Source organism: Rhinopithecus roxellana, chromosome 3, assembly GCF_007565055.1.
Source record: "Rhinopithecus roxellana isolate Shanxi Qingling chromosome 3, ASM756505v1, whole genome shotgun sequence".
NCBI classification, from domain to species: domain Eukaryota; kingdom Metazoa; phylum Chordata; class Mammalia; order Primates; family Cercopithecidae; genus Rhinopithecus; species Rhinopithecus roxellana.
This window is the reverse complement of record NC_044551.1, coordinates 9,406,343-9,421,469: the sequence shown is the minus strand read 5'-3', so window position 1 is coordinate 9,421,469 and position 15,127 is coordinate 9,406,343. Positions and strand designations below refer to the sequence as shown.

At 38.2% G+C, this 15,127-nt stretch overlaps 1 protein-coding gene across 3 annotated transcripts in view; it reads right to left on the bottom strand.

The window, feature by feature from the left end:
* Window positions 1-15,127, bottom strand: part of SLC38A9 (solute carrier family 38 member 9) — an 85,264-nt gene that overhangs the window by 24,859 nt on the left and 45,278 nt on the right. For all 3 annotated transcript variants that reach the window (XR_004056370.1, XM_010386470.1, XM_030927502.1), the window contains 3 exons: window positions 13,013-13,183; window positions 5,012-5,071; window positions 1,753-1,947 (listed from right to left, as the gene is read on the bottom strand). Coding sequence is in view for 2 of the 3 variants with exons in the window: in XM_010386470.1 (XP_010384772.1) it covers window positions 1,753-1,947; window positions 5,012-5,071; window positions 13,013-13,183 (426 nt within the window). In the remaining variant the exon portion in view is untranslated. The remainder of the gene's footprint in view (window positions 1-1,752; window positions 1,948-5,011; window positions 5,072-13,012; window positions 13,184-15,127) is intronic.

The window sequence follows — 15,127 nt, the reverse complement described above, 5'->3', positions numbered from 1 at the left end:
ATTTATTTATTGACTTACTTATTGAGACAGAGTTTTCGCTCTTGTTGCCTAATGGCATGATCTCGGCTCACTGCAACCTCCGCCTCCTGGGTTTAAGCAATTCTCCTGCCTCAGCCTCCCGAGTAGCTGGGATTACAGGCATGCGCCACCATGCCTGGCTAATTTTGTATTTTTAGTAGAGGCAGGGTTTCTCCATGTTGGTCAGGTTGATCTCGAACTCCTGACCTCAGGTTATCCGCCTGCCTCAGCTTCCCAAAGTGCTAGGATTACAGGTGTGAGCCACTGCACCTGGCCTATCTATTTATTTTATGCTCTAGATTGCCTGCCAAAGATCACATCCACAGGGAGGAGGTGAAATTGTATGGTTTATGTGGAGTTATCAATTCCTTATGAATGATATCCTTGTCTTTAGTTAGCCAGATCTGAACTTTCACTGGGGGGTTCCTTTTGCCATCTTCTTTTTTTTTTTTTTTTTTTTTTTTGAGATACAGTCTCGTTCTGTCACCCAGGCTGGATGGAGTACAGTGGCGTGATCTCAGCTCACTGCAACCTCCACCTCCTGGGTTCAAGCAATTCTCTGCCTCAGCCTCCCAAGTAGCTGGGATTACAGGCGCCTGCCACCACGCCTGACTAATTTTTGTATTTTTAATAAAGACGGGGTTTCACCATCTTGACCAAGCTGGTCTTGAACTCCTGACCTTGTGATTCACCTGCCCTGGCCTCCCAAAGTGCTGGGATTACAGGCATGAGCCACCGCATCTGGCCCCTTTTGCCATTTTAAGTGGAGTAAAAACATTCATTTAGTGGTTTTTGAAAAGCAGGGCTCACAGAAAGAGGTCTATTGCTTGAAGAAGGCAATAGTGTTCTAAGAAAAAATAAAAAAGCACTGAGGAAGAGAGCAAAAGCAGAATAAACCTAAGAAGCCTGACATAGAGAATGATTTCCCAGGTTCAAAGTCAGGTGACAATCCTGCATAATACTCTTAGAGACTGTAGGAAAAAACATTCTATAACCTTCCTTAATAAGTTCTGTTTCCAACCATTAGAATTGAGAATTCCTATAACATCCAATTTGGATCTCTCCTCCTGAAATTTTCATCTATTTCATCTAGTTGTATCCTCAGAGGAAATGAGGAAGAATTGTTCAGTAAGTTTAGAATGAGAAACCAAATAATTCGTGTCTCAAAAAAAAAAAAAAAAACTACAACCAAACCAAAACTGGTCATCTACACTTTTCTCCGTGCCAAACTCTATAAAAAAAATAGAAAAAATCAGGTTATCATAAGAATGAACAACTTGCCAGGTACGGTGGCTCACACCTGTAATCCCAGCACTTTGGGAGGCCGAGGCAGGTCAATCACCTAAGGTCAGGGGTTCAAGACCAGCCTGGACAACATGATGAAACCCCACCTCTACTAAAAATACAAAATTAGCCGGGCGTGCTGGCACACACCTGTAATCCCAGCTACTTGGGAGGCTGAGGCACAAGAATTGCTTGAACCCCAGAGGCAGAGGTTGCAGTGAGCCGAGACTGGGCCATTGCACTCCACCCTGGGCAACAAGAGCGAAACTCTGTCTCAAAAAAAAAAAAAAGAAAGAAAAAGAAAAAGAAAAAAACAAAACAAAAAGGAATGAACAAATTAAATACAGATGAACAGGCTTGGAAGGTAACTCCCCAATCAGATCATATTTCCCTAGACTCCACCACGTATTCTATTACACAAAGTCTCCATAATTCAGTGGTACTACTTACCTAGGATATTAAATTTTGAAAAAAATGAAGGAGATTTGAAATTGAGCAGTGGAAGGAGGAGCCCTACAAGATAAAAGGGCACTGTCCTGGACTTATCCCACCACTTTTCAAACTGTTGGGCTCCTGTGTCATTGGCATAGAAAATCATAGAGCTGTTGTCAGGATGGCCTCCACTCCCAGCACTTGGACAAATCACTGCAATAGGAAAGTACCAGATTAGAGAAGATGACCAAAAAAAACCAAAAAACAAAAAACGAAAAAACAAAAAAACAGAAAATGACTGCCTCTAGAGACAGACACTTGCTCTACCAACCTTAACTTTTCCCAGGAGCCTAAATGTCTCCTTTCTGGAAAAAATAGAGGGTTAATTTTAGGAATATTAGTACTCCTTCACCTAAAAATAAATAAGAGTGAGGGAATCTTTAAAATTTCTGAGATATTATCTTTATTTTTATTTATTTATTTTTTGAGACAGTTTCGCTCTGTCGCCCAGGCTGGAGTGCAGTGGTGCAATCTCGGCTCACTGCAACCTCCGCCTCCTGGGGTCAAGTGATTCTCCTACCTCAGCCTCCTGAGTAGCTGGGATTACAGGCACATGCCACCATGCCGGGCTAATTTTTGTATTTTTAGTAGAGACAGGGTTTCACCATGCTGGCCAAGCTGGTCTCCAACTCTTGACCTCGTGGTCTGCCTGCCTCGGCCTCCCAAAGTGCTGGGATTATAGGCCTGAGCCACTGTGCCCGGCCTAAATGTATGTTTCTTACATACTGATCTACAAGTGGCAATTTCTCCTGTTATCAGACAGAATACCAGCCATTCTCACTGTGTTTCTAATGTCACAATAGAGTTTTTGCTAATAATCAGTTCTTCGTAAAGAACTCTTAATGCAGATAGAAAATACTCATCTTAAGTAACCCTTATACTTATCATTTGTCAAAGAGAAAGAATATTCATTGTCAGTTCTATTTTTAATTTTATTGTCTATCCATTATTTGGCATGCCACAAAGCCAAACATTTAATTTTCTTTCTCCTTCTCAGTCAACATTTTAGTGTGTTTTTCTTCTATGCTCTCGACAGAAATTTTCTTGTGCTAATTATAGTGGTTAAAAGCACAGACTATGGCAGCTGGGCACAGTGGCTCATTCCTCTAATCCTAGCACTTTGGGAGGCTGAGGAAGGAGGATCACTTGAGGCCAGGAGTTTGAGACTAGCCTAGAAAACATGGCAACCCTGTCTCTACAAGAATAACAAAATTTTGCTGGATGGGATGTGTAACTGTAGTTCCAGTTACTTGGGCTGTGGAGGTGGGAGGATTGCTGAAACCCAGGAGTACCAGGTTGCAGTGAGCTATGATCATGCCACTATAGGCCAACCTAGGCAACAGAGAGAGATCTTGTCTCAAAAAAAAAAAAAAAAAGAGCACAGGCTGTGGATGGAAGTTAACTGACTGAATAATGAATTCCCAACTCTGCCACTTAATATTTAGGTGTCCTTGGATGAAATTAACTACTATGTTCCCTGGTCTCTTCACCTGGAAAATGGAGTTGACAGTATCTACCACTTAGGGTTGCTGTAAAACATTTAATGCAATGCCTGCACATAGGCATTCAATAAATGTTAGCTGTAATTTATTTTTTTTTTTGAGACAGGGTCTCACTCTGTCATTCAGGCTGGAGGGCAGTGGCGTAACTACGGCTCACTGTAGCCTCAACCTCTCAGGCTCAAGTGATCCTCCTGCCTCAGCCTCCCGAGTAGCTCGGAATGCAGGCGCATGCCACAATGGCCAGCTAATTAAATTTTTTTTTTTTTGTAGAGACAGGGTCTTGCTATGTTGCCCAGGCTGATCTCAAAGTCCTGGGCTCAAGCAATCCTCCTGCCTCGGCCTCTCAAAGTGTTAGAATTAAAAGCATGAGCCACTATGCCCAGTAGCTAAAATTTTTTACATTAACTGAAATGGATTGTTTCATATTCTCACTGTTTACTACACTGTTCAAAATAAACATTAGCAGAGAAATCAAGAAGTGCTGGATATAAGATATCACTATATAAAGTAAACTGACTGCTGATGGTGTTCTCTAAATCATCAATGTGACTGTGATATTAATATTTATTACCTTAATGATGAACTGACTCCCTACTGGAGAAGTACTATTAACTTTAGATATTAGTAAACTAGTTTCATCAATTAATATTAGAATAGGTATAGTAAAATAATTTTCTTTTTAAATACAAGGATGTTATTTGGTTCTTTGAAAATTCTGAGTAAGGGATAGGGCACAAGAGATTTTAGTATAATAATTCAAAGGTATACGTGTGTGTGTCCACAGGAATAAAAGCTAGTACTTTACTCACTGACTTTCTAGCATTAACAAAAGACAGGTTTAATTAGGGGGAAAAGTAAGATAATGAGTAGCAAATACTGGAATGTAAACTTCATGAGAGGAGGGACTTTTGTCTGTTCATTATTATATCCCCAGAGCCTAGAATAGTTCCTGACACATAGTAGGTTTAATAAATGTGTTTAATGAATTATCCTCTTAGTGATCAATGTGCATCTCCATCAACATGACATCAGTTTAGTATCCCTGAAATCTAAATACATAAAGCTTTAGGTGATGTTCAAGTTTAACAGCATAACTGTTACCAAAGTTATATTAACGTTTATATTCACTTTCCCTGTAACTGTCATATTGGATTAAACCCATTGGCCACAATGGTTTATTTTTTAAAAATAAAGAAAAATTTCTAAAAAATTAATTTCTTTTGGAGCCAAAGCTTCAATTTATTTTTCCATATTTAGTTACTAACCTCTGTTTATTACTAGAAAATGAATTCTTTTACAGGTTACAAATTTGTATAGCCTATATATTAATAACTAAAACAACAGATCTCTAAAACTAAGTTAAACTGAGAACTACGCTTCTAGACATCTGATATAATTAATAGTGATATAGGTTCTTGAAAATATTGATTATTCACAGGCAAATATGGATACTGTAGATAAAATTGTGAGTTGTATAATATGAACTAAATGTTGCCTAGCTCACATCAATACAACCTATTGCCTGGTTACATTAACACAGCCTTTTTGGAGGTTCTTTTTTTAAAAACACACTAACTACCAACAATTTAGTAGCAGCTCAGTAAACATAATAATTTTGTACTAATCATTTACCTAAAATAAGGCCACATGTTCTACCTTAAATTCTTTTTGGAGCAAGGTGCAGAGTAAAGAAAGAAACATCCCAAACTACTTACCAGGGTTGCTATTATTGGTACTCAGTATAGTGTCCGTGTCATTAATGTGATGAATAAAATCTAAAAATAAAGGAAAAAATATAGTTTAACACTGAATGAAAGATACTAAATCTATTACCCTCGAAGGTCTTTTATTTATAAAAATCTTTTTTTTTTCTTTCTTTGAGACGGAATCTCGCTCTGTTGCCCAGGCTGGAGTGCAGTGGCGCCATCTCGGCTCACCGCAAGCTCCGCCTCCCGAGTTCACGCCATTCTCCTGCCTCAGCCTCGCCAGTGGCTTGGACTACAGGCGCCCGCCACCACTCCCGGCTAATTTTTTGTATTTTTTTTAGTAGACACAGGTTTCATCGTGTTAGCCAGGATAGTCTCGATCTCCTGACTTTGTGATCCATGCACCTCAGCCTCCCAAAGTGCTAGGATTACAGGCATGAGCCACAGCGCCCGGCCTATAAAAATCTTTTAATATCTATGTAGTAATCTAGTACACTGAACCAAGACGACTTCACTGTTAACATAGCTTCACCTTCTGCAGTTTTCTTCACTTATAAGGCATGATAATGTTAATGGCTTCACAGTTCCACTGTGGAAAATCTTTACATAATTGAAGATTTCAGAAAAATCTATCCACAACACTGAATTAACCATAGTTTAAAGCCCCGGAATAAAGATATGTATGTAAGTTTTCTTTTATACTCACACTAAAGTTACATCTCACATAAAGTACAGTTCTAAAGTGTGCAAAAAGGGGAAACCAACACTCATACACAGCTAACCTTACCTGGAAAATCAATTAAAGTTTTTTTTTTACAAAGTACAATACATACTTTTATAGATCTAAGGCCATATACGAATTGTTATGCACATAAAGAACCACTGAATTAGACTAAAGGAAGTAACAAAGAATAAAGCACATGCAGATGGCTGAGCATTCATCATTCTAGTGAAAAAGAGAACAGGCAGAGAATGTGTTTACTTGCCTCAGGGGATTTACTTTATTCTGTTTGATATTAACCTTCTATAACCTGAGTAAGCATTAATAAAAGTATTTGTTGTGAAACTTGAAAAAGATAGTAAAAGGTGCTGGGTTAGGTTTTTTTTTTTTTTTTTTTTTTTTTTTTTTTTTTTGAGACGGAGTCTCGCTCTGTCGCCCAGGCTGGAGTGCAGTGGCCGGATCTCAGCTCACTGCAAGCTCCGCCTCCCGGGTTCATGCCATTCTCCTGCCTCAGCCTCCCGAGTAGCTGGGACTACAGGCGCCCGCCACCTCGCCCGGCTAGTTTTTTGTATTTTTTTTTTTTTTAGTAGAGACGGGGTTTCACCGTGTTAGCCAGGATGGTCTCGATCTCCTGACCTCGTGATCCACCCGTCTCGGCCTCCCAAAGTGCTGGGATTACAGGCTTGAGCCACCGCGCCCGGCCAGGTTTTAAGGTCATAAAACTAAGTTAAATGGTTGAATTATTCATATTCACTGTATGTTTCTCAAGATAGAATTAAAAAAAAAACAGTGTAGTACTCTGGGTTTTTATAATATCTCCAAGGGTTGTTTGTGATTTAAGATTGCAATTTATGAATCTTTATATAATTTCTTGATGCCAAAGACTTACAATAAGGCTAGTAAAATCTTGACACAAAGTGTACTGGGTTAAATAGCATTCCTCTTACCCCAATTTTATGTCCACTAGAAACCTCAGAATGTGACCTTTTTAAAAATAGAGTCTTTGTAGATATAATCAAATTAAGATGAGGTCATAAGAGATTAGGGTGGGCCCTAAAGCCAATGACTGATGTCTTTTATTTTATTTTATTTTTATCTTTTTGAGACAGAATCTTGCTGTCACCCAGGCTGGGGTGCAGTCGCATGACTGCAACCTCCACCTCCCGGGTTCAAGAAATTTTCCTGCCTCAGCCTCCCGAGTAGCTGAAATTACAGGCACCTGCCACCACACCCAGCTAATTTTTGTATTTTTAGCAGAGACAGGGTTTCACCATGTTGGCCAGGCTGGTCTCGAACTCCTGACCTCAGGTGATCCACATGCCTCAGCCTCCCAGAGTGCTGGGATTACAGGCATGAGCCACCGTACCCAGCCCAATTTATAGGAAGAGGGAAATTTGGACACAGACACGCAGAGGGAAGAGGGCCATGTGAAGATGGAGGGAGAAACTGGAGTGATGTACCTACTTGCCAAGGAATGCCAGAGACCACCAGCAACCAACAAAGGTTAGGAAGAGGCAAGGAAGGATTCTTCCCTAGAGCCTTAGGAGGGACCAGGGCCCTGTTCACCCTTTGATTTCACATCTCTAGTATCCATAGTTACGAAAGAAGAAATCCGTGTTGTTGTAAGCATATTAATGGTAATTTGTTACTGCACCTTTGGGAAACTAACACACTAAGGCTCATGGACAGCATGAAAAAGAAAAACCACAGGCCAATATTTGTTAGGAAAAGACACAAAAAGTCTAAACAAATGTTAGCTCCTACCCCTCCAAAAAAGCAAACTCAATCCAGTAAGGCATTTGAAAAATATATGTCATGACTAAGTTTACCTCACAATACAAGGATGGTTTAAATTTTACAAACTGTATTCACTTAATTCATCATATTGATAAAGGAGAAAATTTAATTAAGATAATCTCTTGATTGTCTCTTAGTATATTTTATCTCAAGAGATGTAGAATAAGTACTTGATAAAATTCAACCACTTTAATAAAAATGCTTAATAAGACAACAGATGGGAGTGTCTTTAAATTATTAAAGGGTACAACTGATATCCCACAACAAACATAATGTGAAACATTAGAAAGATTTCCTTATGAACAATATAAGAATATCCGCAGGCACTGCTTCAATGCAACTTCACACTTAAAAAAAAAAATCAATATATACATATACACACACGTTTATATGTGTCTGTGTACGTATATATAATTACATATGTCTATAAATATAAATGTATGTATACATATATGAACTATTAAAAAAATAACTGGAAAGGTTTATTTTATTTTATTTTTATTTGAGATGGAGTCTTGCTCTTGTTGCCCAGGCTGGAGTGCAGTGGCACGATCATGGCTCACTGCAACCTCCACCTCCCAGGTTCAAGCGATTCTCCTGCCTCAGCCTCCTGAGTAGCAGGGATTACAGGGGCCCACTGCTACGCCTGGGTAATTTTTGTACTTTTAGTAGAGACGGGGTTTCGCTGTGCTGGCCAGGCTGATCTCTAACTCCTGACCTCAGGTGATCTGCCTGCCTTGGCCTCCCAAAGTGCTGAGATTATAGGCGTGAGCCACTAAGCCCAGCCAGAAAGCTTTTTAAATTCACAGATGATATGATTATTTAAATAGGAAATACAAAGTGCATCCACAAAATTTTTATTTTTTATTTCTATTTTTTTTTTTGAGATGGAGTCTCACTCTGTCACCTAGGCTGGAGTGCAGTGGCATGATTTCCGTTCACTGCAAGCTCCGCCCCACCAGGTTTGTGCCATTCTCCCGCCTCAGCCTCGAGTAGCTGGGACTACAGGCACCAGCCATCACGCCCGGCTAATTTTTTTGTATTTTTAGTAGAGATAGGGTTTCACCGTGTTGGCCAGGATGGTCTCGATTTCCTGACCTCGTGAACCACCCACCTCGGCCTCCCAAAGTGGTGGGATTACAGGCGTGAGCCACCATGCCCAGCTACAAAATTTTTAGAATCAGTAAGAGTTCAGTAAGTTTGCTAGATTCAATATAAACATTCAAGGGGCAGGGCACGGTGGCTCATGACTGTAATCCCAGCACTTTGGGAGGCCAAGGCGGGCAGACTACTTGAACTCAGGAGCTCAAGACCAGCCTGGGCAACATGACGAAATCTGTCTCTACAAAAAATACAAAAATTATCCAGGCATGGTGGTGGTATTTGCCTGTAGTCCCAGCTAGATCGGGAGGCTCAGGTGAGAGGATCACCTGAGCCTGGCGAGGTCAAGGCTACAGTGAGTTGTGATCACACCACTGCACCCCAGAGGCTGGGTGAAAGAGTGAGACCCTGTCTCAAAAAAAAAAAAAAAAAAAAAACATTCAAGATGTAATTAGCAACAAATATTTGCTAATATTGCTAATTTATAATAGCAACAAATAATTTGACTGTATAATCAAAAATATATCATTACTTTCTGGGAAGATGGAAATGTTCTATTTGTTGAAGGAGGTGTGGGTTGTATAGATGTATGTATGTATAATTAAGACTTGTTTATTTCAATGAGTAAATTCTATCTAAAAGAAGCACTATATATATACTAATAGTTGAACTGGGTGGGGAGTGGGAGTAGCATGGTTTATGTCTTCTTAATGGATGTGATGTTAGTCTCAAAAGGGACAAAATTCATTCTTAGGGGGTGAAAGAAACTCTTCTTACAGATTAAAGCATATATATGTATATAGTTCATAAAGAGATTTACAGTATATCTTTGGTATTAAAATTTCATGGGAGGGGTGATCAGAAAAAAAATCTAAAAGGCTCCTTGAAGGGACGATAATGAAAAAATGGTTGAAAAACACTACTATAGATGATTTTAAAATGACAGAATGTTGATAACTGTTTAAACTAGGTAAGGAGAAATTTTACTATTCTGTTTTTTTGTATGTGTTTGAGATTTTTTATATTTTATTATAAAAAATACACAGTTTTTATACTGCATATTTGTATATTAAAACTATAGTTACAGAAAAAATGTTAAGATCCCGAGGAAAAAGTCCACCAAAAAATGATATGTAAGATCTTCATCCAAAAAAAATTTAAAAACCTAAATAAACAAAGAACTATGCCATGCCAAAGTCATGAATAGGAAGACTCAGTATCTAAATGATATAAATTCTCTCCACATCAATAAATCCAATGCAATGTCAATCAAATTCTAACTCAATATGCAATGATATCAATTACTGTACTGTGTACCAACTGATAAAATCAATGCAATTCCAATCAAATTCTGATTGGAATTTTGTGGAACTTGATAAGTTGATTCTAAAATGTATATGGTAGAGTTGTGAATCATAATGGAGAAAAACAGTAATTTTAAAATAAAAAACTTTTGAATAACATAGAGCTACCATATAAAAAGAGAAGACAAGTCACTAATTAGAAGATATTTGCAACGCAATAATGGATAAAAGGTTAGTATTCGAACTTCACAGAGTTCCTATAGGTAAGAAAAGGACCAATAACCTGATAGAAAAATGGACAAAGGATATGAATAAGCTATTTAATGGTCAATATAATTAAGAAAAGATGATTAATGCCACTCCTTATGAGGAGAAATGCAAATTAAAACCACATCCTGATGGCAAAATTTAAGTCTGATAATACTGAGTGTGAGTGAGGATGTGGAACAAGGGGAATTTTCATAAACTGTTGGCAGGAGTGTAAGTGGTACAAGCATGATAAAGAACAATTCTGCAATTTCAAGTAAGGTTGAAAATGTGAATATCTTAAGTTCCAGAAATGTGTCTATAAGGTCCATAGCTTGGAGAAACTCCCCGCCATGTATACAAGGAGACAGAAATAAGGATGTTTAATAAAGCCTTGCACAATAAGTGAAAACAAATTAAATGTTTATCAACGAGAACAGATAAAAAAGTTGTATATTCATATTACTAAATGCTATAAACAATAAGAATGAACTTTGTGTATTAATAGAGATGATGAAAGACAGAAAGCAAGTTGCAAAAGCGTTTGCATAGATTAAAAACAAGCCACCAGGCGCCGCGGCTCACACCTGTAATCCCAGCACTTTGGGAGGCTGAGGTGGGCGGATCATGAGGTCAGGAGATCGAGACCATCCTGGCCAACATGGTGAAACCTTGTCTCTACTAAAAATACAAAAATTAGCTGGGTGTGGTGGTGCACACCTGTGATCTCCGCTACTCGGGAGGCTGAGGCAGGAGAACCGCTTGAACCTGGGAGGTGGAGATTGCAGTGAGCTGAGATCTCACCACTGCACTCCAGCCTGGCGACAGAGTGAGACTCCATCTCAAAAAAAACAAAACAAAAAACCCCCAAATAGTATATGTTGCTCTTATATTCATGCAGTAAAAGTCCAAAAAGTGCATGGGATTGATAAACACCAAATTAAGAGAAGGAAAATGAGATGGAGAAGGAGTGCACGTGGGGCTTCCACACTACCCATAATATTTTCTTTTTATAGGAATATAGAACTAACTAAGCACAGTGGCTTGTGTCTATAATTTTTTTTTTTTTTTTGAGATGGAGTCTTGCTCCGTTGCCCAGGCTGGAGTGCAGTGGCGCAATCTCAGTCACTGCAACCTCTGCCTCCCAGGTTCAAGAGATTCTTGTGACTCAGGCTCCCAAGTAGCTGGGATCACAGGCATGCGCTACCACACCAAGCTAATTTTTGTATTTTTAGTAGAGATGGGGTTTCACCATGTTAGCCGGGCTGGTCTCGAATTTCTGAGTTCAGGTGATCCACCTGCCTCGTCCTCCCAAAGTGCTGTGATTACAGGCGTGAGCCACCACGCCCGGCTTGTGCCTATAATTCAAGCCACTTAGCAAGCTGAGATGGGAGAATCGCTTGAGGCCAGGAGGTAGAAACTAGCCTGGGCAACATACTGACACTCTGTCTCTACCAAAAAAAAAGAGAGATCTAATAAAAATAAGACAAATGAGACACGAAAACTCATTAGTCAGTATACTGGTATTTATATTAGCTTTTGCATTTTTTTGTAGTTTGAAATATTCCATAGTTCTTTAAAAACAATAAAGATGCTTGAGGTCAGATGTGGTGGCTTATGCCTGTAATGCCAGCACTTTGGGAGGCCGAGGTGTGAGGATCACTTGAGGTCAGGAGTTTGAGACCAGCCTGGCCAACATGGTGAAACCCCATCTCTAAAAATACAAAAATTAGCTGAGTGTTATCATGGGCGCTTATAACCCCAGCTACTCAGAAGGCCAAAGCAGGAGAATCACTTGAACCTGGGAGGTGGAGGTTGCAGTGATCCGAGAATGTGTCACAGCACTCCAGCTTGGGTGACAGAGCAAGACTCCGTCTCAAAAAAACCAAAAAAACAATAAAAATGCTTGGCAATAAAAATTATAAAGTTAATTTTATTCTTTAAAGTTTAAAATAAAATAGAATTTATCTCCCTCATTCAAAGGCTCTTAGGGAAATTAGCTGCTGTGATTATGTTAGGACTTATTTTGAAATTTGGTTTTCACATAAATCCAGATTTTAAATATATGTTTTATTTAAAGCTGCTAAACATACATTAAACTTTAGGTTTAGTGAAAACTTTAGTAAAACCTTTATACGGAAAAAGGTTTGGTATCTTACACAATAAACTTCCAGTTCAGTACAGTGGCATGAGCCTGTAACCAGGAGGCTGAGGTGGGGGGATCACTTGAGCCCCGGAGTTTGAGACCAGCCAGGGCAACATAGCAAGGCCCTCTCTCAAAAAAAGAAAAAAAAAAATTTCATTAAGTAAAAAAATGAACTTCCTCTATCCAACCTAAAAAAAATTATAAAAAGTATTTGGACTGATTTCTAAGACTCTCTTCAGAATTTAAGTAGCTGATTTGGGTAAATTATAATTCTGTGATACGTAAATATTAATAACATATTTATCACATAAATTCCATTATTCTTTGACTTCCTAATCTTCTATCCTAATATGTTGAAAATAAGTGGCTGAAATTTGTTTCCCCTAGAGTCTACATATCAAATTCTTTAGTAAAACAAACTTAAAAGATCTGCTGGATTATAGACATCTTTTATATTAACTAAAGATTTTGGAGGAATATTATTCATTCAAAGATTAATGTTTGGAAATAAGCGTACACTATATTTGAGATCACAACCACAGAAAGCAAACTGAATAAAATATATTTTCCAAAATTATATATGTTACTTCTTATTTTATTTATCCCAAGTCCTAGAATTTAAGGCTAGAACTAACATTACAGTAGTAATTGTACTTGAAAGTACTGTGTTAAAAGCATATGATATGGATACTTACTAAAAATAAACTTTCCAGTATTAAAAAGAAAATTTGACATAAGCACCCAATAAACTATCATTGCTCCGATGAGAGACACCAAGGAGAAAAGGAGACTCGACCACTGCCCAAAGGAGCCGAAATAATGTCTGCAGACATCTGGATATTCCCAGGTAGTGGTATCCAACGAAGCTAGATAAAGTAAGAGAAAGAATAAAACTAAATGTTAAACATATATTCCATATTCATAATCTGTATTCCCCAAATAAACTCAAAATATTTGTCGGAATATTATGAGTATTCTATCGCTAGACATTAGAATATATTATGAGATAATAAAATTAAAACATTATAGAAAAATAAAAAAAGAAATGTAAATAAAATAGTACAGGAAACCTGAGAAACAGATTACAGTATCATAACATTTTATAATTAATAAAAGCAAGTGATAAATTAAGGTTAGACAAATGCATCAGTAAGAGCCAGAAAATATTATGTAATATTTGGCATATTTGAACAACAACATTGGGGAAAGTTTCTTGAGTCACACTTTCTACCACATGCCAATATAAATTTCAGAAAACTGAGTCAAACAGACTGGGCATGATGGCTCATGTCTATAATTCCAGAACGTTCGGAGGCCGAGGTGGGTAGATCACTTGAGGTCAGGAGTTTGAGATCAGCCTGGTCAACATGGTGAAACCCCATATCTACCAAAAAATACAAAAAAATTAGCTGGGCATAGTGGCACGCCTGTAGTCCCAGCTACTCTGGAGGCTGAGGCGTGAGAATCGTTTGAACCTGGGAAGCAGAGGTTGCAGTGAGCTGAGATCATGCCACTGCACTCCAGCCTAGATGACAGAGCGAGACTCCATTTCAAAAAAAAAAAAAAAAAAAAAAAAATGAAAGAAAAGAAAGAAATTAAATAACAAAAAAGTTAAAAAACATAATGTAGAAATAGAACATGAAAGGTTATCCTCTTCTAGCAACTGAAGAAACAAATTACAATGAAAAAGACAAAGAGGGCTGGGCCTGGTGGCTCAGGTCTGTAACCCCAGCACTTTGGGAGGCTGAGGTGGACAGATTGCTTGAGCCTAGGAGTTGGAGACCAGCCTGAGCAACATGGCAAAATCCCATATTTACAAAAATAAAAAATTAGCTAGGTGTAGTGGCGTGCACCTGTAGTCCCAGCTACTCAGGAGGCTGAGGTGGGAGGATCCCTTGAGACCAGGAGGTTGAGGCTGCAATGAACCATGATCCCACCACTGCACCAAAAAGAAAGTAATTTAAAAGAATACAGAAAGTATATATAAAATATTTTTAGAAGAGTATTCTTGAGAATAGCAAAAACAAGCAATGACTTTAACATACGACATAGGGCAATGATTAAGCAAATACAATAGAGCTGCCATGTGCAACTGTATACAATCATTAAGAGACACAAATGGTGATTGTAGAAACATAACATGTACTAAAAAATAGGTAATAAAGTAGAAGACAACTAAAATACAATATGATTAACTTTAAAAAGCATGTATTTAGAGATTCCTATCATTTAGGATATAAATTTACATAAGAAAACAAAAAACTAAAACCATTTGCTTTTCCATGATAGGGTTATTATATTAACAATATAAACTTTGTGTTTTACATTTCAATGTTCAAGAAAGAATATAGATAAGTATAACCTATGAAAGAGTATTTTAATTGTCATCAAAGGATAATTGTACAGTCTTTTTTCCTCTATGATCCCACGCTTTGAACTACTTTGAAATAATTGTTATGTTTGATGAATATAGAAAAACTGAAGTTCTGCCATCTTTGAAGCAAAATATGGCAGCTAGTACATGGCAGAAAGCAGTGATAAGCCTGAAAACTTGGGGACATTAGAATATGATAATTCACATCTAGATAAAGAATGTGAGGACAATATCACTATAAAGAATAACTGTTTTGGCTGGGTGCGGTGGCTCATGCCTGTAATCCCAGCACTTTGGGAGGCCGAGGCAGGTGGATCAACTTGAGGTCAGAAGTTCGAGACCAGCCTGGCCAACATGGCGAAACACCATCTCTACAAAAAATACAAAAATTGCTGGGCGTGGTGGCTCATGCCTGTAATCCTAGCACTTTGGGAGG